Source organism: Orcinus orca, chromosome 13 (genome assembly GCF_937001465.1).
Source record: "Orcinus orca chromosome 13, mOrcOrc1.1, whole genome shotgun sequence".
Classification (NCBI taxonomy): domain Eukaryota; kingdom Metazoa; phylum Chordata; class Mammalia; order Artiodactyla; family Delphinidae; genus Orcinus; species Orcinus orca.
In genome coordinates this window covers 25832752-25859631 of record NC_064571.1, presented here as the reverse complement: position 1 = coordinate 25859631, position 26880 = coordinate 25832752, and the positions used below count along the sequence as shown (strand labels likewise).

The following is a 26880-nucleotide window of genomic DNA, read 5'->3' as shown; positions in this document are numbered from 1 at the left end:
ATGTTACTGCCTTTTTTTTTTTTGCGGTACGCGGGCCTCTCACTGTCGTGGCCTCTCCCGTTGCGGATCACAGGCTCCGGATGCGCAGGCTCAGTGGCCATGGCTCACAGGCCCAGCTGCTCCCCGGCATGTGGGATCTTCCTGGACCGGGGCACGAACCCGTGTCCCCTGCATCGGCAGGTGGACTCTCAACCACTGCGCCACCAGGGAAGCCCTGTTACTGCCTTTTTGCTCATTTCCATTGTGCCACGGCAGTCCCAGTTTGACCATGTAGGGACAAGAAAACTCCCCCGCCTGACATGGAGGAGGAACTGATGACAGAAGCTTGACGTCTACTGAAGAATGAGGAAGGTGGTGGTCTTCTCCCCCTCCCCACTTCTCCTTTGATCACAGAACTGTAGTCCACCAAGCTCTCGAGGCAGCACCCTTCTTGCCAGTTGCTTGTAACCTCACAAGCATCCTATTCTAATAAATCACTTATCTATCACTTTGCCTCTTGCTGCATTCTTTCTGCGCTGAGCCATAAAGAACCAGAGCTCCTTGGAGCCCCGAGACACATTTCTGTGGTTTCAGTATGATTATCAGCAAATCTGCCCCACTGCTGGAATGCTTCAGATAGATATCAAAGCCAAAATTCAGCCAAGCCCTTTCTCTAGTAGGATATTTGCAGCATGTGGTCTGGTATACACTGAAGGATGTACCAGCTTTTTCGTATTGCATTCTGGCTTATACAATCAACATGTTTGGTGTTGCACTTGGATGGGTTGTGCAAGCAGATAGGGTAGGAGGTCCCCGGAGAAAGAGAATCAGGCATGGCTTTCTTGACATGAGCCATTTCTGGCCTAAGTCATTTTGTGATCTAAGCCTGGCCACAACACTTGCCCTTGAATAGGTCTCAGTAATTAATGATTTTAAGGAAATAAAAGAATGCAGGAACAAACGACTGTAACCCAGGAAGAGTAGTAACAATCGCAAAGATAATAAATCACTTATAAAGACTCCCAGTTCTGTTTCAACGGTAAAGATTAGCCTGGCACACACTCTTGAGTTGTTCTGCAGAATTCAAACACCATCCCCACCCGCCCTGAGAGCTCAGCCACCAGATCAACTGGAAGCTAAGAAATTATGTTGATCTTTCCTGACCCTTGTGACTTCAACTAAAACTTTGACTCTGTCCACCTGTGCCCCAATTCTAGACTGAATTCTCCTCTGCTCAAGCCCCTTCATGAATATGCATGTACCCTTAGCTTAAAACTTCTCCAGTTTTGCTCTTGGGGAGATACTGCTTTGGGAAAGATCCCCAGTGTTATTACTTGCTGCAATAAATCCTCCCTTCTCCTCCTCTTTGACTTGGTTGTGTCATTTGGCTTGACACCCACCAAGAGGCAAACCCAGGTGTGGGGTAACAGTTGGACGTGAGACAGGAGACATTTACAGACAGCCTTCTGTTTACACTTCCAGATAGAAGTAACAAAAGGAACAGGGTAAATAGCTAGACTTTGCCTCCAGTGGACACTTTAAGATAACAGTAATGGCAGGGGCAGAGAGGAGCTGAGCCCTGACCACATAAGAGACAAAGAGACCACATATTTCTCATCCTTGACGTCAAGGAGACCTTCCCGACTACACATAGTAGATGATGTCAACCTACCCATAGGCCTCTTCACTAGAAGCCATCTTGGCTAAGAGATGCACGCACACAGGGAGGACCCTGCGATAAACCAAATACGGACTCAGAGCCAGGCAATGCTAGATGATTGGCCAGAAGAAACCCGGAAGAAATGCCCCATATTAAGTGATCCAAACTACCACGAGGGCATGACTCTTGAGTCCGCCTGTGTGTGTCTATTCACACATACTCTTTTTCCTCCTAATAAACACTTCATTTGTTTCACTACTTTCCATCTCCTTGTGGAAATTCATTTCTAAAAACCGACAGGCCAGGGCCTTGTCACTGGCCACTGTCTCTGGTGGTCTAGTGGCTAGGATTCACTGCCATGGCCTGACTTCAATCTCTGGCCAGGGAACCGAAATCTTGCTTCAAGCCGCTGCAGGCCAAGGCCACCTGATATCAGATGAACCTACATTTGTTGTTCAAAGTGATCAGCTAAAAGTATGCTCATTCATTCTAGTATTAGTTGAATGACTCCTATTATTTTTATTTATTTATTTATTTTTTCGGTACACGGGCCTCTCACTGCCGTGGCCTCTCCCGCCGCGGAGCACTGGCTCTGGATGCGCAGGCCCAGCGGCCATGGCTCACGGGCCCAGCTGCTCCGCGGAACGCCGGATCCTCCCAGACCGGGGCACGAACCCATGTCCCCCGCATCAGCAGGCGGACTCTCAACCACTGCGCCACCAGGGAAGCCTGACTCCTTTTTTTTGCGGTACGCGGACCCTCACTGTTGTGGCCTCTCCCGTTGCAGAGCACAGGCTACGGACGCACAGGCCCAGCGGCCATGGCTCACGGGCCCAGCTGCTCCGCGGCATGTGGGATCCTCCCGGACCGGGGCACGAACCCGTGTCCCCTGCATCGGCAGGCAGACTCTCAACCACTGTGCCACCAGGGAAGCTCCGACTCCTATTATTAAAAAGAAAACCACAGGCCCCAAATGGGGTCACTTATGCCAGGCCACACCACCAAACTGGGGCTTAATACCTAACTTAATTAATTAAAGCTTTAGTATCCTCCTCTTACCCTCAGCTTTCCACACTGCTATCAGAGCCATCTGAAACGAAAATTTGTCCATTTATTTGCTTACTTAAAATCCTTCAGAGTCATCACCTACAGGTAAAAATCCAAGTGCTTTCATATGATCTAACCCCTACCTACCTGTCCAACTGAAATATACCCTTCACTAATACTGGACTGCTTATACCTCCCTATGCAAACCATGCAACAATTCTGGTTATTTGGTAACTACCCTTTTTTTTTTTTTTTTGCGGTACGCGGGCCTCTCACTGTTGTGGCCTCTTCCGTTGCAGAGCACAGGCTCCGGACACGCAGGGTCTGCAGCCATGGCTCACAGGCCCAGCTGCTCCGCGGCATGTGGGATCTTCCCGGACCGGGGCACAAACCCGTGTCCCCTGCATCGGCAGGCAGACTCTCAACCACTGTGCCACAAGGGAAGCCCCTACCCATCTTTTGAGCTCCTACTCACCTCTGACTGCCCCACAGTAAACTAAACCGTAACTTCTGCATAACTTTTACTACACAAAATAGCCCTTTAGAACTATCAATTTATGTATATGTCTGTTTTTCGCACTGGTCCATAAACTCCGTGACAGGATCTTGCTTTAGTAACCTATGTCAAAGGCCCAGCATGGCATGGGACAAAAAGGGTATGCACGTGACTGACAGTGGTTTAACAATTCTAGCTCCACAGTATGAATCTGAACCTTTTTAGAAAAGGATTTTCAGAACAATCTCACGATCTTAGGCTTCCAAATTAGTTCCAACGTAACTTCACATAATTTTTTATAATAGAAGCAAATCAAAGGCCAGTTTTAGGACTTGGATGAAAAATGCAAAAGAAGAGGATTGGTGGCATAAAAAATAGAGTGAGGGACTTCCCTGGTGGTGCAGTGGCCAATGCAGGGGACACGGGTTTGAGCCCTGGTACGGGAAGATCCCACATGCCGCAGAGCAACTAAGCCCATGCGCCACAACTACTGAGCCCATGTGCCATAACTACTGAAACCCGCACGCCTAGAGCCCGTGCTCCGCCACAAGAGAAGCCACTGCAATTAGAAGCCCACACACTGCAACGAAGAGTAGCCCCTGCTCACCGCAACTAAAGCCCTCATGCAGCAACGAAGACCCAATGCAGCCAAGAATAAATAAATAAAATTATTTTTTTTAAAAAGGCCAGTTTTACTTTATGATTAGAAGCATAATGCCTTTAGTCTCTAGAAATGGGTCTATCCCTTCTGCATTTACTCTTTTTGCCCTGAACTTGAGATTCTCTCCTCTTCACTTGTATCAGTCCATGATCACTCCCAGCTTTCATACTTATATCTGAGCTAACTGCAGAAAATTCCTTAAGTAGGATCTATTTGGATATATCTTTTTTTTTTTTTACCTCATTGGGATGATTTTTTAATTGCAGTCATTTTATTTTACAGAGTCTCCTAGCACTCTTGAGTACACAGAACTTTTACAAATGCAAGCCAGAGAAGGAGACCCACCTCACTATGTATTCGAAGTCTGAGCTTTTGTGACATAGTCTAAAAAACACTGAAAAATTCCTAACATACCTCTCAACTGTCACCCCTTCAACAGATTGCTGTAAGGATTAAATGAGATAAACCTGCTAGAAGTCTCCCCTAAAACAGGTAGATTCCTCTAAGGAAGTGATATTCAAAATGCTGGTCAGCCACAAGACGAAGAGTTTGGTCAGAATCTGAATCAATAATCTACTTCCTTCAGTTAGCAAATCTGCTATAAAAAAATGTCAGCTGAGCTAAACAGTATACTCACATTTCACTATAATGTAAGTATACTTACATTATAGTGAAAACTCATCTTTTCACAGAACAGGAGCAAAAAGTTCACAGAACAGCAGCCTGTCCAAGCTTTGGGACCATCCAGGATTGTTCAACAATTTGCTATGAACTCTGAACCCCAAGTAAAATCCAGAAACTTTTTCCTAGCCCCTCTTGCAGCCAGAAGAGAGCTATGTGACCTAGGATCTGCCAATGGGAGCCACCATTTAAGCTTTTGATTAGGAAGAGACACGAAAGGAAGGAGGTGCTAGGTAAAATCCTTTATTCTGGTCAAGGCAGATGCATCTAGCTTTGGGGAGGAGGTAAGGCTCACTGACATCTAGTGGTCAGCAACAACAATGCAGGCTACAGTGTCCAAAACTACCTCAACAGCACTGGGGTATTTGCTAAAGAAGGCTCAAAGCATGGTTTGGACACTGTTTCTGGCTGTGCAGCTTCAAAGCCAGACTCTGGCTCTCCCAAATATTATTCGAGTTCTTCTACTCATTTATAAAGTTTAAAATAGCTTTCAAACTTAGCCATTAGACACCTTCACAAACTTAACACTTTTGCAACAGATTTTAAGTTTACTGAAATATAACCATCAAAAAAGAAAGTCCAAATTTTGATTACTAGCTTACCCATACCTTTATACAAAATGAGTGTTAACCCATATTATTTAGCCACATTCGTTAAGTTTTCATTAACTCTACTCAAAAAAAGGTCGAAACAATTCTAGCAATGATATTTTGAATGGACCTAAAATTAGGTATCTGTCATTTGAAACTCTAAAAATAATACTTCTCCTATAATAATGAAAAATGTGTTTGATGTGGGGAGAGGTGTCTTATGGATAAGCCGAGTACTAAATTTCAAGGTCAGAAAATTAGTAAGTCTAGTCTTACCTCTTCCCTTTTCTCAATCTCACAACCAGGAATGTACAAAAAAGGTCAAGAGCTTGGTTAGCATGGTAAGAAGGAGACAACTTATTTTTTGTCTGGGACAGGTTTTAGCCACTGCATCCAGAGGCACAGTCTGTTCCTTGGGGGTGGGCCTGCTATTACAAGATGTTTAGTTCATTTAGGAACTTCCCTTTCTTCTAAGAGTTAAGAAAACATTTTTGCTACTAAATGATAAGCAAAGGTAACCTTCCACAGAACCTGCAAAAATCTCAAGTTTCACATTTAAATAGAAACAAGTGTGTTGAGACATACTTTCATCAGTCCTTCCTTTCTTTCAATATATTTTATTCTGATGAAGTTACAAAAGTAGATACAAAATATATTTTTTTAAAAGTACAGTTAACTGACTTAGAAAAATAGATAAAGCCCCTAAAGGTTTAAAAATACAAAATAAATTTTCATGTAAAGAACATTTAAAAATATTTTAGATGATAACCAAGACTAACTTAAACTATTTTAAATGTAGACCAAACATAGAATGTTGTTCTATAATAAATCTATAGCACACTGGTAATCCATTTGGATTTACAGAATACTTGTTTGGAAAAGAACCTGATAATGAGAGAAAACCCAAGTGAATTTCAATGCAGTTGCTTCAATAAAATTACTGCTATCACAGGTAATATCAATAGCATCCCCCAAAGCCCTTTACAGTCTGAAATATCAAAATCTAATGCAAAACAAAGGAACACTGAGGAACTACTTATCTTCCCTCTTTGCCAGAATTGTACAATAGTAAAAAACCAAATCCAGTTACTGAACTGATATTAGGAGGAAATAATGTCCCTGTTGAAGCTGCTTAGTTTGGTGTACCAGCTGGTATTTTCAGGCCAGAATTCTAGACAGGAGAGACAGCCTCATACAACCAGGCAAGGGTAACAACAGCATCATGACTGGAGTTGCTTAGAAACAAATTTCTAGGACTTATACTCTTCAGTAATGATTTATTTATGCTTATAAGGTGATGATGTTATGTTTAGAAGCTTCTCCACTTCTAATGTGACCTCACTGCTCAGAGAGGAGGCCAAGAGTATAATCAAGAAACCTCAACAATATTTGAAAAATTAAAATCACCACCAGAATTGTTCCTCTTGCATTACTAGAAAAACCTTCCTCTTGCTGTTATCAATGTAATCATGAATACAGATGTGCATTTCTCAAGCAGCTACATGAGCTAGGGATCTACAAGTCTAAGATGAAAGGAAATACTTTGTTAGCTGGCAGCTCACTAAAAATCACTTTATTCACAGTTTGGAGAATAAAGGATACATCTGGCTGTCAATACAAAAACTGTAGTACAAGGAAGTTGCACTATTTAAACAAAAACCTGCACTAAAATCATGGGTTGGACAGTACTTGCTAAATTATGCAGTTAATCCTATGGTGCTTTAATTTCCAGGCCTTTAAAAAAAACTTTCCAGGCCAGAAGTTTTTTTTAAAGGCCTGGAAATTAAAGCACCATAGGATTAACTGCATAATTTAGCAAGTACTGTCCAACCCATGATTTTAGTCAGGTGTGAAGGGCAGTGATCAGACACTGAGAGATGACTTCTGATTAGGAGGAGCCAGGCGAATGAGTGTTACTCAGGGAGATAAATCAAGATTGAGAGGAGTCAAAGAGAGACTGATTTCTTCCAACTTTAATCAAAGGTTGGCCCTCCAGCCAAGTCAGAAAGGTGTCATCCTCTCCCTATTCTCTCCCCTTCCTCCAACTCTCCTGTTCTCAACTCCCTGGCCTTGTATGTAAACAAATAATGTTAACCCCAATGTTTAGATGCATTGTTGGTTAAGCCAGATTAGCTTGGGAACCTAGTAATGTTTTTATTTTTTTTTAAAAAAAAGGACATTCTGAATTACCTGAATTCCCAAATTACCAACAAATTTTAAAATTTATGTCCCATTATTAAGCTGCCTCTACTACTGTCCTAAATGTGGCCATCTTTAGTTAGTTTTTGGGCTGAGTCATGAAGAGAGGGAAGATTTCTACCACTGAAAATAAATGGAGAAAAGTGAGAATCCTTTTGTTTGATGATATGTGAAATATTAGAAATGATGAAAGTACAATCCTAGGTGAGAAATATTTCATTCCTTGCATACTTAAAGCCAACAATGTTCAAAGTCAAGAGTCAGTAACATTCTAGGTGGCATGTAAAAACCGTCTTTCTTGTTTGGAAATGATCAACATAAACATACAGAATGCGTGACAGGGACTTTGGATATTCTTAAAACATGGATTATGGAATGTTTCATAGAGGGCTTTTCTCTTTTTTTTCATAAGGGATTTTTCTACTCTTTATTTCCCAAAACAACGATGTACGGTTTCAGCCTAAATCAGATAAAATGTTTTGTTTCCTTTAAAATTCTACATATATTTAAGAATTTATTGAAATTGGATTATTACAAAAATGGAGTTTCTAAGCAATTCTTTTCTTTACATTCTAGTGGAATAATAAAAATAAAACCCTATCAAATTTAACCTTAACCAAAGGTATCAAGATGGAAGATGGTGAGTACTTTGCAAAAAAAAATCATAGCTCTGAAACGAAGAACATTGATGAAATTAAAGTGTTGCCAGTCTGGCAAGTCTTTAGTAATATGTGTGCCTCATTACATTTTAAACAGTCTAAATCTTAGAAACCTAAAGAAAATTAGATCTTTTCTTCCTTAAAGATTCTTTTTATCCCAATAGAAATAGAATAATTTCAAGTTTTAATAAAGAAACAAAACAGAATAAAATCCCAATCCATCCTTTGACTATTAACAGATGAAGTTTTCTTTTTTTTTTTTTTTAACTTATCCCATTTTGTCTCCTTTAAACATATTACCCCCCCTCGCCCAACACACACACACATTAAAGAACAGGCAGCACATCAAACTTTTAGCTGGGTTATAAAATGTGTACACCTTCAAGGTTTTTTATTGTGGTTTTCCTTACGTTTTATCCTTATTGGGATAAGGTTCGTGCATTTCTACACTACACTTAACTAAGTCTCAAGTCACAATAAAAACGTATAAAAGTAGTTTCTTTTTAAAGGAAAACTCAAAATAAAATAGTCAAGTACTCTGAGTACTTTCTTCCATTCTCCTATCCAAATTTTAAGGCCTCTGAAACAAACATGAATGAAAATAATGGTTTATGAGACCCAAATTTGTCATAATTTTTTGGAAGTTTTTCTTTTCTCAGCCAAAACCTACATATTAAAATTAATCTGAATGAAGCATTTCAAAATAAAAATCTGCAAGACGATCCTTAGATGCCTTAAAAAAATTATTTGATACACACACACTAAAAATTTAGATAGGTTTATGTGAATAAAATCCCAAATAAAGATTAAAAAATAAAGTCCTTTTAGAAATGACTTTGGTTACTCCCATACCACATGTCATATGATGATTTAAACTGCAATCATGGATTTTGAAAAAATATACATATATATAATCTTACCTATAAAAACACTAGCATACAAACTTCAAACTACAAGGTTATCCAAAGTGACACAAATGTTCTATATCTTAAGGAAATTTTAGAACACCTCTTCTATTTGTAAAATAAAAGCAGAATAAAACTGATCTGTGATTGCATTATTAGGAAATTTGTTCTGGAAACCTGTTAATAAATTATTGGAAATTCTTAATATCCATCGTGCTGTCACCTGAAACAGAGTCGATCATCTTCTTCAGTAAAAGAGTAAGTAAACTAATAAACTACAGGTTAGTCCTCACATTCTACAACCAAGTATGGCTCTATGGCAGTAACAGCAGTGGTCACACAGTGCCTCAGATTCAGCTGTGTCCTGAATTTCTCACTCTGAAGGTATTAGGCCAACCTACCTTTGGGACAATTTTATCAGTAGACACAGACAATAGGTGTCTTTTTATCTTGTTTTCTTAAAGTTTGTATCACTAGTCTATAAGAGAAAGCAACAAGATAGCTCTAGCAGTAGATGAAGCAAGAGGGTAACTGTTCTAGAAGAAAAATTTATCTGTCTTTCGATCCAAGCTTCTCAATTAATTCCTGAAGAGGTGCCAACTCACGCCTATCAATCAGATTAAACTCCTAAAATAAAGAAGAAAAATAAAAGTTAAAAACAGATCTAAAATTAAAACTCTATAAATGTCATTGAGAAGGGCTTCCCAACCCTAGCTTTCTGAAATCCAAAAGAGTGATGAAATAATCTCTATGAACATTTTAAAATGGGGTCATTTTTACTCCCTGTTTTAAAATACAGGGGACTTAATAAGTAAGCAACCGTACATATTAGCATGATCCTGTGTAAAATCAAAATCGTAAAATGTTTGCATTTACACAGAAATTATCTGAAAACTATACACTGAACCATTGATAGTGGCCTCATCTGGGGCAGCAGACCTTTTACTTTCGTATATCTATATCTACACTCTATCTATGCCATGCAATAATCTCAGAAGGAAAACAAAGAAGAGAGCACAGTACATTCTCCTTTGTGTGGTACATAGAATTGTGACATACAATATCTACTATAAAACTACCTGCTTTCCCTCCAAAATATCTAGAGAGACATAGTTATATTTTACATATAGAATTATATATCTCGAAAGTTAGGCTAACGAGTCCCTATTCTTTGATATCTTTTTCAAACAGTGTGAATTATTTTGACTTTAAAACGTTCTAATTCCAACTAAGGGCCCATAAGGAAATAGGCCACACCTCTGAAGAGGGTGGTTCTTTTTGAAGTTTCTAGCTGCTGGCTTTGTAAGATTTGGCCTGAAGTGGACTTCTGGAAACTTAACCCAAGATAGTAGCTAATGAGTTCTTCCAAAAGTTTCTCTTTTAGGCATAGACATCTCATGAAACAACCCAACCATAGATGTTTTCCCATGGCATCCCTTTACCCAGCGGTGGCGATGGAACAGGAGGGAATGGACAAGCTTTCTTGAGTGTTTGGTGCTTCTTGTCATATCTTAACCAGAGACCTGGGGCAGGTCTCTCCAGAGGCAAAAGGTCCAAAATGGGGGTAATGGTTTCTATGCTGCTACGCACATCAAAGAAATAAACATGGAAAAGGGAACAAAACACGAGAACCCTGCATGCTTAGCTCTACATCTATAAATAAGACTCTAAAAATTACTCTATATAAACTACCAATCCGGATATGTCCAGGTCAAAGGACACAAAAGTCAACGCAGTTCAACTTACCTGAACAAAGAAAATAAAGTGCTTAAAGGAGGTGTTGAGGTGGGCCTCCTCCTGCAGCTGCATCACAGAATCAAAGTGCTGGTGATAAATATGGGCATAAACCCTGAACAGACGCTTTAGAATGGTCTTTGCCACAGACATAAAGTTTTTAGGAAATGGGACACCTGTAATATAGGTATGTATCAATCAGTCTTTTATCAATTCAAGAAAAATAGCAGAAAAGTTTAGATGCTGAAATGAGCAACTCCAATACACAAATTCACAAATACAAGCCTATTTCCATTTTTTTTAAAAGGCAAGGGAAACCCCCCCCCAAACCTAAGTATATGAGGTATCCTCACATACCACACTTTTCCTGACTGCCTCAGAATAGTAGACACAGGTATCAAGTTATGCAAGATGATGAGGAATCAAAAACAATTTTAGTTGTTTAATACAGGAGAGTTTCTTCCTAAAATTAAATGCAACCAGTTTTTTCTTCTTTTTGGCTGCACGTCGTGGCATGTTGGGATCTTAGTTCCCCAACCAGGGATTGAACCCACGCCCCCTGCACTGGAAGCACGGAGTCTTAACCACTGGACCACAAGGAAAGTCCTGGAGAATAAGTATTTTTGACTATAAATAGAAAATTTTTACTTTTTGCAATTTTTAACTCTAAAAAAATTTTTTTACACAAACACATACACACTCAACCAGGACTGGAAACTCTCCCGAGCAAAAAAAAAAAGAAAGGCACACTTTGAGTCATTATTATCTACTGTCTACAAATAAAAAGTATTTCCTCGGGGCTTCCCTGGTGGCGCAGTGGTTTAGAGTCCGCCTGCCGATGCAGGGGACACGGGTTCGTGCCCCGGTCCAGGAAGATCCCACATGCCGCGGAGCAGCTGGGCCCGTGAGCCATGGCCGCTGAGCCTGCGCGTCTGGAGCCTGTGCTCCGCAACGGGAGAGGCCACGACAGTGAGAGGCCCGCGTACCGCAAAAAAAAAAAAAAAAGTATTTCCTCTTCTGAAGTACTCTGAAAAGCCAGTTTTCCTTCTTAAACTAGGAGTCCTCAACTTTTTATTTAATTTTTTAAAGTGCTATTTTCATTTTCCTATAGTCTAAGAAGGGGAATAATACTTTCTGTAAAGGGGAGGAATGGCACCTCCCTAGTTTTCAAAGAATATAAACACCTCCTTAGAAAAGAACTGGGAGAGGACTTAGTCATCTCTCTCCAAGCACTGCAGGTGGGGATGTGACTGGTTGCATTCCTGAGAATTTTGGTTGACAAGACCAATGTTTCTTAGAAAACAGGGACAGGAGAAAGACAATACAACTGGCACTGTGTGTAGCTAACAAACACATAAGAAGGCATCTGCTTCCAAAATAACCTAGATTAGTTGGCCTTAAAGGTCTGTTCCACTACACTACTCTTGAACATATTCTTTTCTCTAATCTTTCAGAAAACAAAGGCTGTCACTTTCTCCTTCCCTGCATTTTGTATTCTTTATTTCTCAACCAGTCCTTAATAGCTTGAAATTTAGTATAGTTTGCTCTTGTTAGCTGATTTGTGTGTGTGTGTGTGTGTGTGTGTGTGTCCCCACCCCCCACCCTTAGTCTTGGTAACAACTTGCCTTTTCACACATTATTCTGGGGCTTATGGACATGTTTTTTCTGGACTTGGTCTTATATTCATGTACTGAAAAGATGGATTTAAGTCAAATCCTTTTTCTCTCAGAATTCGCAAATGGGCCCCATGCTATTAAAAAGAACATTAAGAATTTTAAAAAGAGAATTAAAAAAAAACAAAGAAAAAAACATTAATAAGTTGGATATATTTGTTTAAAAATGAATAATAGACAGTTTTGTCTAATAAGAATAAATAATTAGCATAAGTAAGCTCTGGATAATAGCCTAATGAAGGGGGAAAGAATTCCAGAACATTAGGATAAAATAGTGAAGAATTGGGAAGCCGAGGAAAGAGAATAATGACAAAAGTATTCTTTACCTCCATAAGAGGGAGACTTTAATAAAGAAATATACAAGTGATTTGTTTTAATCTAAGCAGCACTTTCCAAGCTGAATTTAACATTCAGGCACACCCTATACACAATAAAGGATCTATGAGAAAGGAAACAAAAGGTTTTATAGAAAGGAAAAGTTGACCAAAAACAAACAGACCAAACAACATGATATAAATTTTTCTCCTGAAAGAGCCTCTGATTAGACTTCAAAAAGGAATCTGCTATGTTCTGAATGTTTGTGTCTCCCTCAAAATCATGTTGAAATTCTAACCCCCTAGATGATGGTACTAAGAGGTGGGGCCTTTGGGGGTGATTAGGTCATAGGGCATCTGCCCTCATCAATAGGATTAGTGCCCTTATAAGAAAAAACTCAACAAAGATGATTTCCCTCTCTGCCATGTGCGGCTACAACAAAAACACTGCTTTTTGCTATCTGTAAACCAGGAAGAGGACTTATGACAGAACCTGACCATGCTGGCTCCTGATCTTGGACTTGCAGACTTCAGAACTGTGAGAAATACATCTCTATTGCTTATAAGCCCTCCAGTCTCCAGTATTTTTTGTTATAACAGCCCGAACAGACAAGACAGAATCCAACAATATGTTGTTCATAAGATACCCTTATACTGAAAGTGACAAGGACCAATCACATCCATGAATACCAATGCCAAAATCTTAATCAAAATAGCAGAAATAAAAAAAATACTCTTGCAGCGGAACATTAAAAAAAAATGGAGAAAACCTTATGATCAACAACAGATACTAGAAGAGTATCTGATAAAACCCTATAACCAACTTGATTTTTAAAAATTCACATACCTCTAACCAAAAGCAAGATTCCTACTTAATGCTGAAATACTAGAAGCACTCACATAAAAGTATACAAGAAAAGGATGTTTGCCATCATCACCATTAATCAGTACTGCTCTGGAAGTACTAGTTATTGCAATTAGATAAGAGTTACACAAGCAGTATATTTATCAGAAAAGAAGAGGTGAAATTAATATTATCTTAGTATGATGTAACTATATACTTTAAAAACTCAAGAAAACCAATCCAAAAGAAACAATCAGAATAGTTTTCCTATATACTAAACAATAACCAGTTAGAAACCAGATTATCAATAAAAACATTAAGTGCCTAGGAATAAACTTAAGAAACCTGAAGGACTAGCATAAAGTAAAATACACAATCTTACACGAGGAAATAAGAAATAATTAAAAGACATGAATAAATGAATATGAATTGTTCTTGGATAGGAAGACTCAGTATTGTCAAGAGAACGAGAATCCCTACATTAATCTACAAATTGAATGAAATCATAATAAAAATCTCAGTTTTTATTTTTTTACCTTGCAAAATGTTTCTAAATTCTTTGGAAGAACAAATTTTCCAGAATAGCTGTAAGTATTCTGAAAAAGAAGAGCAAGGAAGAGAGACTAGCCCTACAAGATGTTCAAAGATACATAGCCATGGTAATTAAAACAGTGTGGAATTTCTAAAACAATAGATAAAGAGATTAAAAGACTCCAAGATATATGTCAATTTGGTGTACACATATGATAATGAGGGGATAAAAGACACATGTATTCGATAAATGGTACTGGACAAACTAGCATTTATAGTTGGAAAAAAGTAAAGGGAGCACTGAGAAAAAATTCCTGACAGAACAAAGATTAAAATAAAATGCAAAAACAAAACCACAAAAGTACTAAATAAAAGCATGGACAAATATTTTATAATCTGTAAGTAGGAAAATCCCTTCTAATCATTGTATTAAAATCCAGACATCATAAAGGGAAAGATTAATAGGTCAAAATAAGAACATTATACATAGAAAAAAACCTCATAAACAAGACAATACGGCAACCCAGGGAAAAAATACACACAACATGCATGACAAAGAGCTAATAACCTTAACATAAAGAAATAGAAAAAGGATATAAACAGAAAACACACAAGGATCAATAAACCAAAAAATGCTCAATGTTATTGATATTTTTTAGAATGTACATTATACTAGAAATTTATTTACCCATATTAGAAAAGATGAAAAACTGAGTAACAACTAGTACTGATGAAGAAACACAGGCAGACACAAACATGGCTAGAAGGAGTATACATTCACAAACTTTTTGGAGAGGAATTTGGCAGTCTTTATTACATTTTTTTATAGTAACAGAGCATTAAAAAGACAATAACACACTTATCTTTTAAAAAGAAAATTAGTTCTACAACATTAACTCACCAATTTTAGAAGGAAAAAGAGTTTCATCATCAAGTTGATCCTGAACCCAAGTCATCAAATAGTCAATGTATTTTGGTGCAGAACATTTGATTGGCTTTTTAATATTAGTACCATCTGCCCAATGATATTCATATCTGGAGAGAAAAAAGTTTTAGTGATAAAGTTTTCAAAAACATGTTGCAACTTGTAATCAAAGTAGGTTCACAGTTTGTCAACAGAAGTTATATATATAGTACTATAGTATAGTATAGTATATATTTTTAGTAAATTACCTAAAGTTCTACTGAAGATTACTTGAGAGTTCCCTGTAGAAGTACAGTTGACGCTTGAACAATGTGGGTTTGAACCACACAAGGTCCACTTACAAACAGATATTTTTCAATAGTAAATACTACAAGATCCACGGTTGGTTGAATCTGTAGATGCAGAGAACCATGGATACGGAGGGCCGACCATAGTTACACTGTATTCTGAAATGTGATGGTAATAAATGGAAAAGAAAAGGAAGCCAGTGTGGCAGCTGGCTGTGCCAGAATCTGTTTTACAACACAGCCCTGAGAAAAACAAAGGAACTGCATTCCTGTCTGTTAGACAGAGGGTGCTGAGGACTGGGTAAGGTGCTGATGGATCCACCACATTCTGAGCTTGTTGGCCATTAAGTAATCATCAACAGAGCCAAGATTATAAAACCCTGTTTCTTGGAGAGGGTTTTAAAGAAACAATCTTAGGCATGCGTCTTTTTCTACCTCACCTTTGCTGAGCTAGAATGATTAATAAGACTTAATCAAAACTTCACTGTGTGAAGCATTTAAGCCAAAGATAGTTTGAGGAATAAAACTTAACACTTCACAAAATAAAAAATATCTCTCCTAAAATAACATAATAAAAATAGGACTCAAAAAAAAAAAAAAAAAATAGGACTCAAATTCATTGGGGCCCTTCCTTTTTTTCCTTTACATCTATAGCAAATTCAGAAAGGACTATTTTTTCCCAAGAGGTAAATATCTTGCTACCATCTGTCATCACATAAAATCAATCATTTGTTATAGGAAAAAAGGCCGGAAGGACACACTAAAATGTTAATTCCATCACATCTTAACTTTATGGGTGATAAAGAGTTCCATCTCTTTCTCAACATTTCTAGAAATTTATGATAGTCAAAAAAATTTTAATCTAGCATTTTTAAGCCAGATAACTAAAGCAGCACAATTTGGAGGTAACTAACAGTAAAAAGCACAACAACAAAAAAATCAAATATTAAAGGGTCAACTAAAAACTATTCCAAGAAATTAATTTAAAATCCAGAAACAGAACCATAAATATTAATAAAATTGAAAAAAATAACTTTTGTAAAAGCAAGATAAATCTAACTCAAATTTCTTTACTTTCAATCCTACTACTGAATATTCATACTTAATATAATGCAATTATAAAAAATCAAAATACTGGGTACCACATACCGAACTATTTAATAACTAAAAGCTTATAGGTAAACTTTTTGTTTTCACAAGCAAATGGGTAAGAAAAACAAGTCTTTATTATTTAATTTATATCAATTGGTGATTAGCTTTATTTGGTAATAATTCAAATACCTATATAATAGCCAGTATATGTACCTTGGACCTGCAGACATGACTGGACAGCTTGCTTCAGTGCAGAATTCTGTGATAGTTCCATATAACATGTTGATCTGGTTGAAGAAATCCACAGCTGGAAAGATAATAGCAAAACTGTGTTAAAATGTCTGTGTAAACACAACAAAACATCAGACCTCTCAGTCGGAGGATTCAGCCAAGAATCCTCAGGAGATTCAACAATCCAGGGGCACATAAATTCTCTTTCTAAGTTGTTACACCTAAGTAAAGTTAACTTTTTTTTTTTTTTAAAGTTAACTTTTAATATACATTAACTTTTAATATACTAAGCTTTTAAACAGCCTGTAAGCAGGAAAATAAAATATTAGGGATAATTCTAACGTAATGGTGATTATTACATTAGAATATACAATTTGATCATATACAAGCAAATGAAAAAATCCATAGCTTCTTACCAATCTGGACCAGACAATATCATTTGTGTTGGGAAAGAGAAAAAAATCGTTGCAGAATATACTGGGAGGGAGGTGTATCAGCTGTGTCGGGCATTTAAAAAATCTAGTTCATCATAAAAAATTGAGACCTAGTGCATATTGAGGACATAAAAAAGACAGGAGATAATGCCCCTTCCCCTAGAGTCTCCAGCTAACAAAAGGGACAAAATTAAAAGAGAGGAGTAATACAATATATAAGAAGATAGCATACAAAGGCCAACAATAAGTGCTAGAAGAGTTCAGAGAAAAGGCAACATCTCGAGGAGCTGAGATAGTCAAGGAGTACTTCCTAAAGGAGCTTCAGCTAGATCTGGAAGAAAACAGAAGAGGAAGGGGGTAAGAAATGAACTTAACTGAGTGAAACATATTACTCTGTGCAAAGAGAACCACATAAGCCTTGGCAAGCTTTTTAAAAAGTGTCTTAGTTCCCCATCTAAAAGACTACCTAAAAAATCAACTAGGGCTTTTCCAAGTTTCTTAGAAAACAAATCAATATTCCACCATGTCAAAAGGAATTTTATACAAAACTCCCTCACTTATAAACCTTCCTCTTAAATTAGTCATGTTTCTAAGAAAGTAATACTTAGGCATTCAATTCATTCAAAACAAAGAGTGTGCCCAGATGGTGTGCTGGTTTATTGATCTGTTCTCAAAATACAGTCCAGAGATCCCCTGTTTCAGAGGGGAATCTGTGAGGTCAGAAACATTGTAATTGCTCTGAATTTTCACTCTCTCTCAGGAGGCACAGTGGAGTTGTCCAGAGGCTCCATAATGTATGACATCACAACAGACTGAATGCAGAAGCAGATATGAGAATCCAGCCAACCTCCTATTAAGTCAGACATTAAATAAGATTTGCAAACCTGTAAAACAATGCCACACTTCTCACTAAAATTTATTTTGGAAAATAGTCATTTTTCATAAAAATATATTTATGTTAACATGTATTTTAAAATAAGTATTTAAACTTGCTCAGTTTTAATTTCTAACACAGTATCACTAAATATAACCCACATAATTAAAAGCCCTTTAAGGTTCTCAATAATTTTTAAGAGAATAAAGGGATCCTGGAACCAAAAGGTTTGAGAACAGTTGATTAGAGCATTAAGTCTCAAAGAAAAATTGAAAGCTGAAGGTCAACAGATGCCTTCAGAATAAAAGATGATATACAGATAGCCAACAGACACATGAAAAGATGCTCAACATTGCTAATTATTAGAGAAATGCATATCAAAACTACAATGAGGTACCACCTCACACCAGTCAGAATGGCCATCATTAAAAAGTCAACAAATAACAAATGCTGGAGAGGATGTAGAGAAAAGGGAACCCTCCTACACCGTTGGTGGGAATGTACCAATAAATTGGTGCAGGCACTGTGGAAAACAGTATGGAGGTTCCTCAGAAAACTAAAAATAGAGTTACCACATGATCCAGCAATCCCACTCCTGGGCGTATAACTGGACAAAACTATAATTCAAAAACATACATGCACCCCTATGTTCATAGCAGCACTATTCACAATAGCCAAGGCATCGAAACAACTTAAATGTCCATCAACAGATGAATGGATAAAGATGTGGTACATATATACAATGGAATATTACTCAGCCATAAAAAAAGAACGAAATATGGGACTTCCCTGGCAGTCCAGTGGTTGAGACTCCACACTCTCAATGCAGGGGGCATGGGTTCAATCCCTGGTCAGGGAACTGAGATCCCACATGCCTCACAGTGCAGCCAAAAAAAAAGAGAACAAAATAATGCCATTTGGACCTAGAGATTATAATACTAAGTGAAGTAAATCAGAAAGAGAAAGACGAATACCATATGACATCACTTATATGTGGAATCTAAAATATGACACAGGGGCTTCCCTGGTGGTGCAATGGTTAAGAATCCACCTGCCCAGTGCAGCAGACATGGGTTCGATCCCTGGTCCAGGAAGATTCCACGTGCCGCGGAGCAACTAAGCCCATGAGCCACAGCTACTGAGCCTGCGCTCTAGAGCCCACGAGCCACAACTACTGAGCCCACGTGCCACAACTAATGAAGCCCCCACGCCTAGAGCCTGTGCTTTGCAACAAGAGAAGCCACCAGGATGAGAAGCCCTCACACCGCATGTAGAGCAGCCCCCGCTCACTGCAACTAGAGAAAGCCCACACACAGCAACCGAATACCCAATGCAACCAAAAATAAATAATTAAAATCAATAAATTTTAAAAATTTAAAAATAAAATAAAATATGACACAAATGAACCTATTTATGAATCAGAAACAGAATCATGGACATAGAGAACAGACTGGTGGTTGCCAAGGGGGAAGGGGTTGGGGGAGGGATGGAGTGGGGGGGCTGCGGTTAGCAGATGTAAGCTTTTATATATAGAATGGACAAACAAGGTCCTACTGTATAGCACAGAGAACTATATTCAATATCCTATGGTAAACCATAAGGAAAAAGAACATAAAAAAAAGATGTATGTATATGTATAACTGAATCACTTTGCTGTATAGCAGTAATTAACACAACACTGTAAATCAACTGTACTTCAATTTAAGAGAAATCAAAAAAAAGAATGAAAGATAATAATTTGAATAAGGTTACAAAAAAGGGGTCTTTTCTGAATAGATAATATGTCACATGGTTCACATGCCAAAAGATAGATAAAAATATACAGTGAAAAATCTAAGTTCCAACCACTCCAACTTCCCCCCTACACACAGGTAACTACTATACTAATTTTTTCTGTGTCGTGCCCCCTAAGTTTCTTTATCCCATCTAACACAAAAGATAACACATTACATAGTTCTACACCTGATTTTTTTTCTCTTAGTAATATGAATAATGGCTTTTTAATGAGTTGAGAAAAATAAAATTTTTCTTAATGTGGCTACTAGAAAATTTTAAATTCCATTTGTAGCTCACAATGTATTTATTTCTATTGGACCACACTGACCAAGGCAATGATTATCAACAGTTGAATACCACATAAAAAGACAACTAGACACTATGGAAATATCTACACTGTTGGAAGTATATACCACCACCTACGAAGTAGTGTTAAACAAAATCAAACCTGAATCTGATCAAAGCTCCACATCTGTTCTAACATGGTAGCCACTAGACACACAGGGCAATTTACGTTAAAATGAAGTTAAATTTAAAATTCACTTCCAGTCACAGTAGCCACATTTCAAGTGCTAAATGGCCACAGTGAAGATATACAACATTTGCCTAATCACAGAAAGTTCTCTTGGACAGCGCTGCTCTAGATTTAACATTTACAGGAAATAAAAGAACAAGATAATGGACGCCTTGGGGATGTTATCAGCAAAACTCATTCTGTAGAAAACAAACTGGTTTCTTCAACAACAACAAAAAGAGCAAGGAAAAATAACTGCAATGAAGGGCAACCTCTGAATTAAGAGATTCAAGAAACATATGTACAGGGCTTCCCTGGTGGCGCAGTGGTTGAGAGTCCGCCTGCCGATGCAGGGGACACGGGTTCGTGCCCCGGTCCGGGAAGATCCCACATGCCGCAGAGCGGCTGGGCCCGTGAGCCATGGCCGCTGGGCCTGCGCGTCCGGAGCCTGTGCTCCGCAACGGGAGAGGCCACAACAGTGAGAGGCCTGCGTACGGCAAAAAAAAAAAAAAAAAAAAATTTAAAGATTCCTGGAACAACTAAAATTCCTAATAGACTTAAACCCTATCATCCAGAACTGATCTCATCTCAGAAATGATAGACACTAATATTCAAACCTCTAGCCTCAGCATATCCTTCCATGCCATGCCCTTACTTCTTGAATTCAGAGTGACTTTCAGCTCATGGGTCCCTCTGTTTTCTCCCAATCTCTCAATTTTCTTCTGACTACTCCTAACTCACAATAATCAAGTGACTGACCATAACAACTGCACTTGACTTTTCTGTATACACAGGCAGATGAAAGCTGCTGGGAGTGGGGGCACAACTATGAAGATGGATTCCTACAAAGTCATGTCCACCACAGGTAGAATCTTTGTATTTATCAATCTTTCATTTGACCTTACTCAGCAATTCAGACCATTCTCCTCAGAGATAACCCCAAAGTACTTTTCATTTCTCCTCAGGTCTCTCTCTATTTAACCACACAAGCTACAATCAGGTACACTCTGAAGAGAACACACTTTGGATGTATTTGCACTTACATGTTTCTTTACAGATAATCTGTTTTACTAAGACAGCTACATCCATAAGAAAGTTCATTAACAAAAAGATTTTAGCAAAATCTTCTTATAAACCAGTAAAGTTGAAAGTTATTAAGAACTTACTGTTAACCGCAATCCATTCATTGAGGTCCTCTCCCTCTGGCAACATAACAGCTTGTCTCAGATTCCCACTTCCTAGAGTTGCTTCTGCATGTTTTAAGAGTTCATACTGATGAGATCCTTCAGGGATATTCTTCTTTGGTTTGAATGTTTTAGAAGAGCGGCTACTACTGTTAGGTTAAAAGTAAAAGTACATCAATTTTTAGGACCGGAAGCAGAATGACAATTTTAGGCATATAAATTGTTTTGAAATTTAAAAATATTCCCTGAAAAGTGCCAAGATGGGGGGTAGGGGAGGAGAGAATAAACACAATAAAAGAAAGAGTTATATTTTTTCCCCTACATAGAAACAGGATTAGCAGCACAATTTCACACAGAAGGCAATTTTGCTATGCCTCATGAAGCAGTCTGGTGTAACAGAAAGGGCACCTTAACCAAAAGAAGAAAAAACCTGGATTCTAGTTCTTGATCTGCCACTAACTCTGTGACTGCCTGAGAAACCTAACCTCCTTTGGCCTCAATTTTCACCTAATAGTGCTGTGAGGGTGTTAGCTTTAAGGTTCGTATAGCTCAAAAATCCACTTTTCTGTATCAAAATATTTGTGATGCCATCAAAGCAAACCAGAGAAGTAGCACTAACATTTTAGAGTTTATAGCACAGAAAATAAATGAGACAACTGGTTTTGGGGGGGGAAAAACAAGTTTTTATTCCTAACTCACACCATTCATAAGGAAGGTCTTCCTAACATGACACAAAGCCCAGAAAAAATGGACAGCTTTCTAACGGTAACAATTAAAACTTCAGTAATTCAGAACAAGGAGACAAGTAGCCAAAAAAAGTACTTGCAACATATATTAAAAATATTAACTAAATTATAAAGGGCTTTTATAATCTGTTAAGAAAAAGGCAAAGAATGCTTTAGAAAAATGGGCTAAGGAGATGAATACACAATTCAGAAAGAAAAACAGAATGACAAATGAACATATGAAAAGCTGTTCAATTAAAATTAGATTTATTTTTCCTTAACCTGTCAGAAATCAGAACAATTACATTAAGTGTGGGATAGGGTAGAGCGAAATTAGTACTTTAATTCACTAATGGTCAAAGTGCATTAACATTTTAAGAGGGCAACACGGCAATATCTATTAACACTGAAATGCTTCTCAATCCATCCCTTCTACTTCTAGGTGTCTCTCCTCGATATGGATAAGGATGTGTTTCCCAAGATTATTTTTAATAGCGAAAAACCTGGAAATGATCCTAGAGCTTACTGGTAGAGGAATGAATAACTATGATACATCTATATCATGGAATACCATACAGTAGTTAAGAATAACAAGATAGAGGTACTTGTATTCACACCGATAGATCTCAATACATGCTTAAACATATTACAGAATGAAATGTACAGCAGAAGCCCATTTTGTAAATGCATAGAAAGTGTCACCCATCAAACTGATCGTGGTGATTACTTCTAGGAAGGGGAAGGGAATAAAACTGAGGACTTTCACTTTACCTGGGTAATTTGAATTTTAAATAAGACTGATTATGAAGTAAAAAGGAGTTATGAAAACAATAAAAATCAAATATGGACAGTTTGTGTTTAACATGATAAAGAGCTAAAGTTAATAAGGAAGTACTAAATTAGAGGGAATGGCCCTTTCAATAGAAACAAGCTGTGAATGACAGGTAGCTAAATATTTTCCGTACTTAGCAAGAAATGATGTCTCAAGGTTCAGTAAGATCTTCATCTAAATTAAGACTTTCGTGCTTCAAATGGCACCATCAAGACAGTGAAAAGAATCCACAAAGTAGGAGAAAATATTGCAAATCATAGATGTGATAAGGGACTTGTATCCAGGATAAAGAATTTTTACAACTTAAAACCAAAAAGACAACCCCATTTAAAAAATGGTCAAAGGATCTGAATAGACATTACTCCAAAGAAGATACATAAATGGCCAATAAGCACGCAAAAAGATGCTCAACATCATTAGTCATTAAGGAAATGCCAATTAAAATCACAATGAGATACCATTTCACGTCCACTTAGGATGGCTATAATCAAAAATGCAATTAACAAGTGCTAGGGAGGGTGTGGGGAAATTGAAACTCATACAGTGCTGATGGGAAGGCAAAATGGTGCAGTGCTTTGAAAAAGTCTGGCAGTTCCTCAAAAGGTTAAACATAGTTACCATATAACCAGGCAATTCCCAAGAGAAAGGAACACACACGTACATCCAAGTTTATAGCAGTATTATTCATAATAACCAAAAGCAGAAACTCAAATGTCCATCAACAAAACAAAGTTTAAAAGAAATAAAGAGCCTCACATTTAGGTCCAAAAAGCAAATAAGAACTATGCATCCACAAAACAGAAAAAAAGACTGGGGGGTGGGGGGAGGGTAGTGGTGGTTTCTAGTAATATGGAAATTTGCAATTAAAATATAAATCATAAAGATTTTTTAAATGCTAATCATACTCTGAAGACTATACGCTTAAAAAAATAATCCAAAGGAGGGGAAAAGCGATTTAGACTAAGATAGTCTCAGTAGTCCTATTTTATAATAGCAAAATACTAGAAAGAATCCAAACTTCTCACAATAAGAAACGGGGTAAACTCTGGTTATGAAACACTATTTTAGATGTCAAGTATGTGGGTGATGCCCATAACTGAAAATGGATTATTTATTCGCTCATACAGTACATATTTAAGCAACATGCTAGGTAAAGAGAGCCACCTGAGAAAAATAAGGTGCTAGAGCAATGCTTCTCAAACCTTAATGCGATTAAGAATCATCAGAGAATTTACAAACTTTCCCATTGAAGGCTCCTTTGGGCCCAGACGTTATCTCTAAAATAGGATTCTACTGAGTTAAAAAGAAGTTAGTTAATTATACAAATTCACAAAGTGGGCTGAATCAGAATCGGATGCAAGGCCCGCAGCTTAACTTCAGCGGCACTCCCACATTTTCCTGGGGCGGCATTTTTCCGCGGGGGTAATTTAATACTGACGATAATAAAGCTGGACGTACGGTGGAGTAAAAATCTAAGTCAGCATGCATCGTTACTAAAAGGCTCGAGACTCAAGACAAATTGAGACCCCCCCAGATCGTCCCTCTGCCCTCAGGTGCCCTCGGGCGGAAAAGTCTGGAGGCACTACCGGCCTCAGGGCCTTTCTACTCCCCAACCTTCTCGCTCCGCTTCCTTTGCCTCGACCTTCATCTCCCTCTGCTTCTGCCCACATCCAAGCCTCCCCCGCGACCCAGAGCGTGGGCAAAGCAAGCGCCGGGCACCCGACCCCGGCCCCGGGGACCCGCCCTCGCCTCAGGCGTCCGTCCGCCCCTCCCGGGCCTCGGCCCTCAGTCCTGGAGCCCTCGACCGGGCCACACTCACAAGAGGAAGCTCATCTTCTATCCTCGGAGGGGAGGGGAGGGGCCGCTGGCCCCTGCCGCGGACAGGATTCGGAGCCCGCGCGGGACCAAGGGGGAGCTGAAGGTCCTCAGCCAGCGGACAGCGGAAGCCCGCGCCGCCGCTGCTCCGGGCCGGGATCGAGCTGGGCAAGCAGGTGAAAGCAACTGCACCCGCCTCTCCCCCTCCCCCACCTTACAGACCCAAAATGCGGAACCAGCAAAATCTCGCGAGCTAAGGCTTCGTTCTGCTCCTCCCCGCTGAGAGGGTCTCGAGAGGCCGCTTTTCGCACCGCCCGCTCCTCCGCCTCAGCCAATCAGCAGCCTCTAGGCCGGGACTTCCGCTGCCGGAGGCGTGGTGGAATTGCGGTCTTCGGACTGAAGAGCGGCTGAGCCTGTGCTTGGTTGGAATTGTTGCTAATGTCTTGCGTGTTCCATCTCACTAGGTGTCAAGGGGCCTCTGTGAGGGCAAAAATTTTTTTAATTTTTTCTTTTCCGCCGTGCTGTGCTACTTGCGGAATCTTAGTTCCCCAACAAGGGATGGAATCCAGGCCCACGGCAGTGAAATGGCCGAGTCTTAACCACTGGCCGACAAGGGAATTACCCAAATTTTTTTTTAATTTTAATTTGATTTTTAAGTTGAGCTCTAACTCTAACGTAGCATAAGATTCACCCTTTTAAAAAGTACTCTCCTGTGTTTGTGTGTATGTGTGTGTGTGTGTTCAGAGTTGTGCAACAATAGCCATTATCTGATTCTAGAACATTTTTTTCCATCACCCCAAAAAGAAACCGGTACCCATTAGCAGACCCCATGCCTCCCTCCTCCCAACACCTAGCAACAACTAGTGTACCTTCTTTTTATATGAATTTGCCTAATCTGGATATTTCATGTTAAATGGAACCACACAATATGTAGTGTTTTGTGTCTGGCTTCTTATGTTTTTCAGATTCATCCATGTTGTAGCATGTATCAGTACTTCCTTCTTTTTTATGGATGAACACTACTCCATTGTATGAATATACCATGTTTTGTTTATCCATTCATCTGTTGATGGACATTTGGGTTGTCTCCACTTTGGGCTGTTATGAATACTGTTGCTACGAACATTCCTGTACTGGTTTTTGTGTGGATGAATGTGTTCTTTTCTTTTGGGTATATGCCTAGGAGTGGCTGGGTCATATGGTAACTATATGTTTAAACTTTGGGGTAATTGACAGATTGTTTTCCTAATTGGCTGCACCATTTTACATTCCCACTGGCCAATATCTGAGGGTTCTGATATTTCCACATCCTTGATAGCATTTGCTATTATGTATTTTTCTGATTATAGCCATCCTAGTGGGTGTGAACTGGTATCTCTTGATTCTGATTTGCATTTCCCTGTTGGCTGATGTTGAGAATCTTTTCATGTGCTTATTGGCCTTTGAAACAAATACATTTTAATCTTCCTTTAAGTTACCTCAGGCCCCCAAAAGACCATCTGAAAAAGGGTCCTGGTCCAATAACAGTCTTCATCCACTATCTCCACAACATTACCATTTCTTTTGTTCCTCAACACCAGTCAGTCCACATTCTGCAGGGTGCCTGCCCTCCCACAGAAAATTCTCTCACCAGGCTCTCCAGTGTCAGTTTCCAAATCCCACAGGCATTTTTCAGTCACTATCTTACTTGCCATTTATTTCTATCTGGCCCATCCCACTAGACTCCTGATTTGATCACTGATTTTATTTTTCAAGAACCTCTTTGTCCCTCCCTGTGATCTGGCTTCTATAGGGTACAAGCAGGGCACAGAGAAGGGGAAACCATGGCCAGATATGTTGATAATAGTTTACTTTAGCCAGGCCCACACTGTTCATCTTTCCATCAGAACTATCTTACGTTTTCTTCCCCACTAGACTGTGAATTCCTTTGGGGGCAAAACATAACTTGTTTATTTGTCATCGCCAGTGCTCAGCACAGTGCCTAACACCCAATAAATGCTCAATGAATGAAGGGTGATATAGACTGGAATTCCCAGACTAACAGAGGAGACTGACACAGGAATAAACAGTAATTAGTGCGGTATTACCAGTACTGATAAGATGAAAGGTAGAGGAATTCTAGGCTTTTTATGACTTGGCCTTTAGTTTTCTAGTTTTCTAGCTTCATTGCTTAAGGTGGTTTTCCACCCAAACAACTTCTTGCTGTTTCTCCAATAAG

The 26880-nt window shown here is 38.8% G+C and overlaps 1 protein-coding gene across 1 annotated transcript; it reads right to left on the bottom strand.

Moving 5' to 3' along the window:
* Positions 1 to 8323: 8323 nt before the first annotated feature.
* Positions 8324 to 24890, bottom strand: MOB1A (MOB kinase activator 1A). The gene is made up of 6 exons (XM_004277089.4): positions 24667 to 24890; positions 21273 to 21439; positions 16491 to 16584; positions 14875 to 15008; positions 10624 to 10787; positions 8324 to 9504 (listed from the first exon to the last, which is right to left on the bottom strand). The coding sequence occupies exons 1-6, from the start codon at positions 24678 to 24680 to the stop codon at positions 9427 to 9429; spliced, it is 651 nt and encodes a 216-aa protein (XP_004277137.1). The 5' UTR covers positions 24681 to 24890; the 3' UTR covers positions 8324 to 9426.
* Positions 24891 to 26880: the final 1990 nt, after the last annotated feature.

Bases quoted from the DNA above. Each gene is read 5' to 3' on its own strand.
- MOB1A (XM_004277089.4), bottom strand. The intron at 15,009-16,490 runs GTACATATACTG...TTTTCTCTCCAG, and splicing joins GTCATGTCTGCAGGTCCAAG to ATATGAATATCATTGGGCAG. The intron at 9,505-10,623 runs GTAAGTTGAACT...TCTTTATTTTAG, and splicing joins ACTTTATTTTCTTTGTTCAG to GAGTTTAATCTGATTGATAG.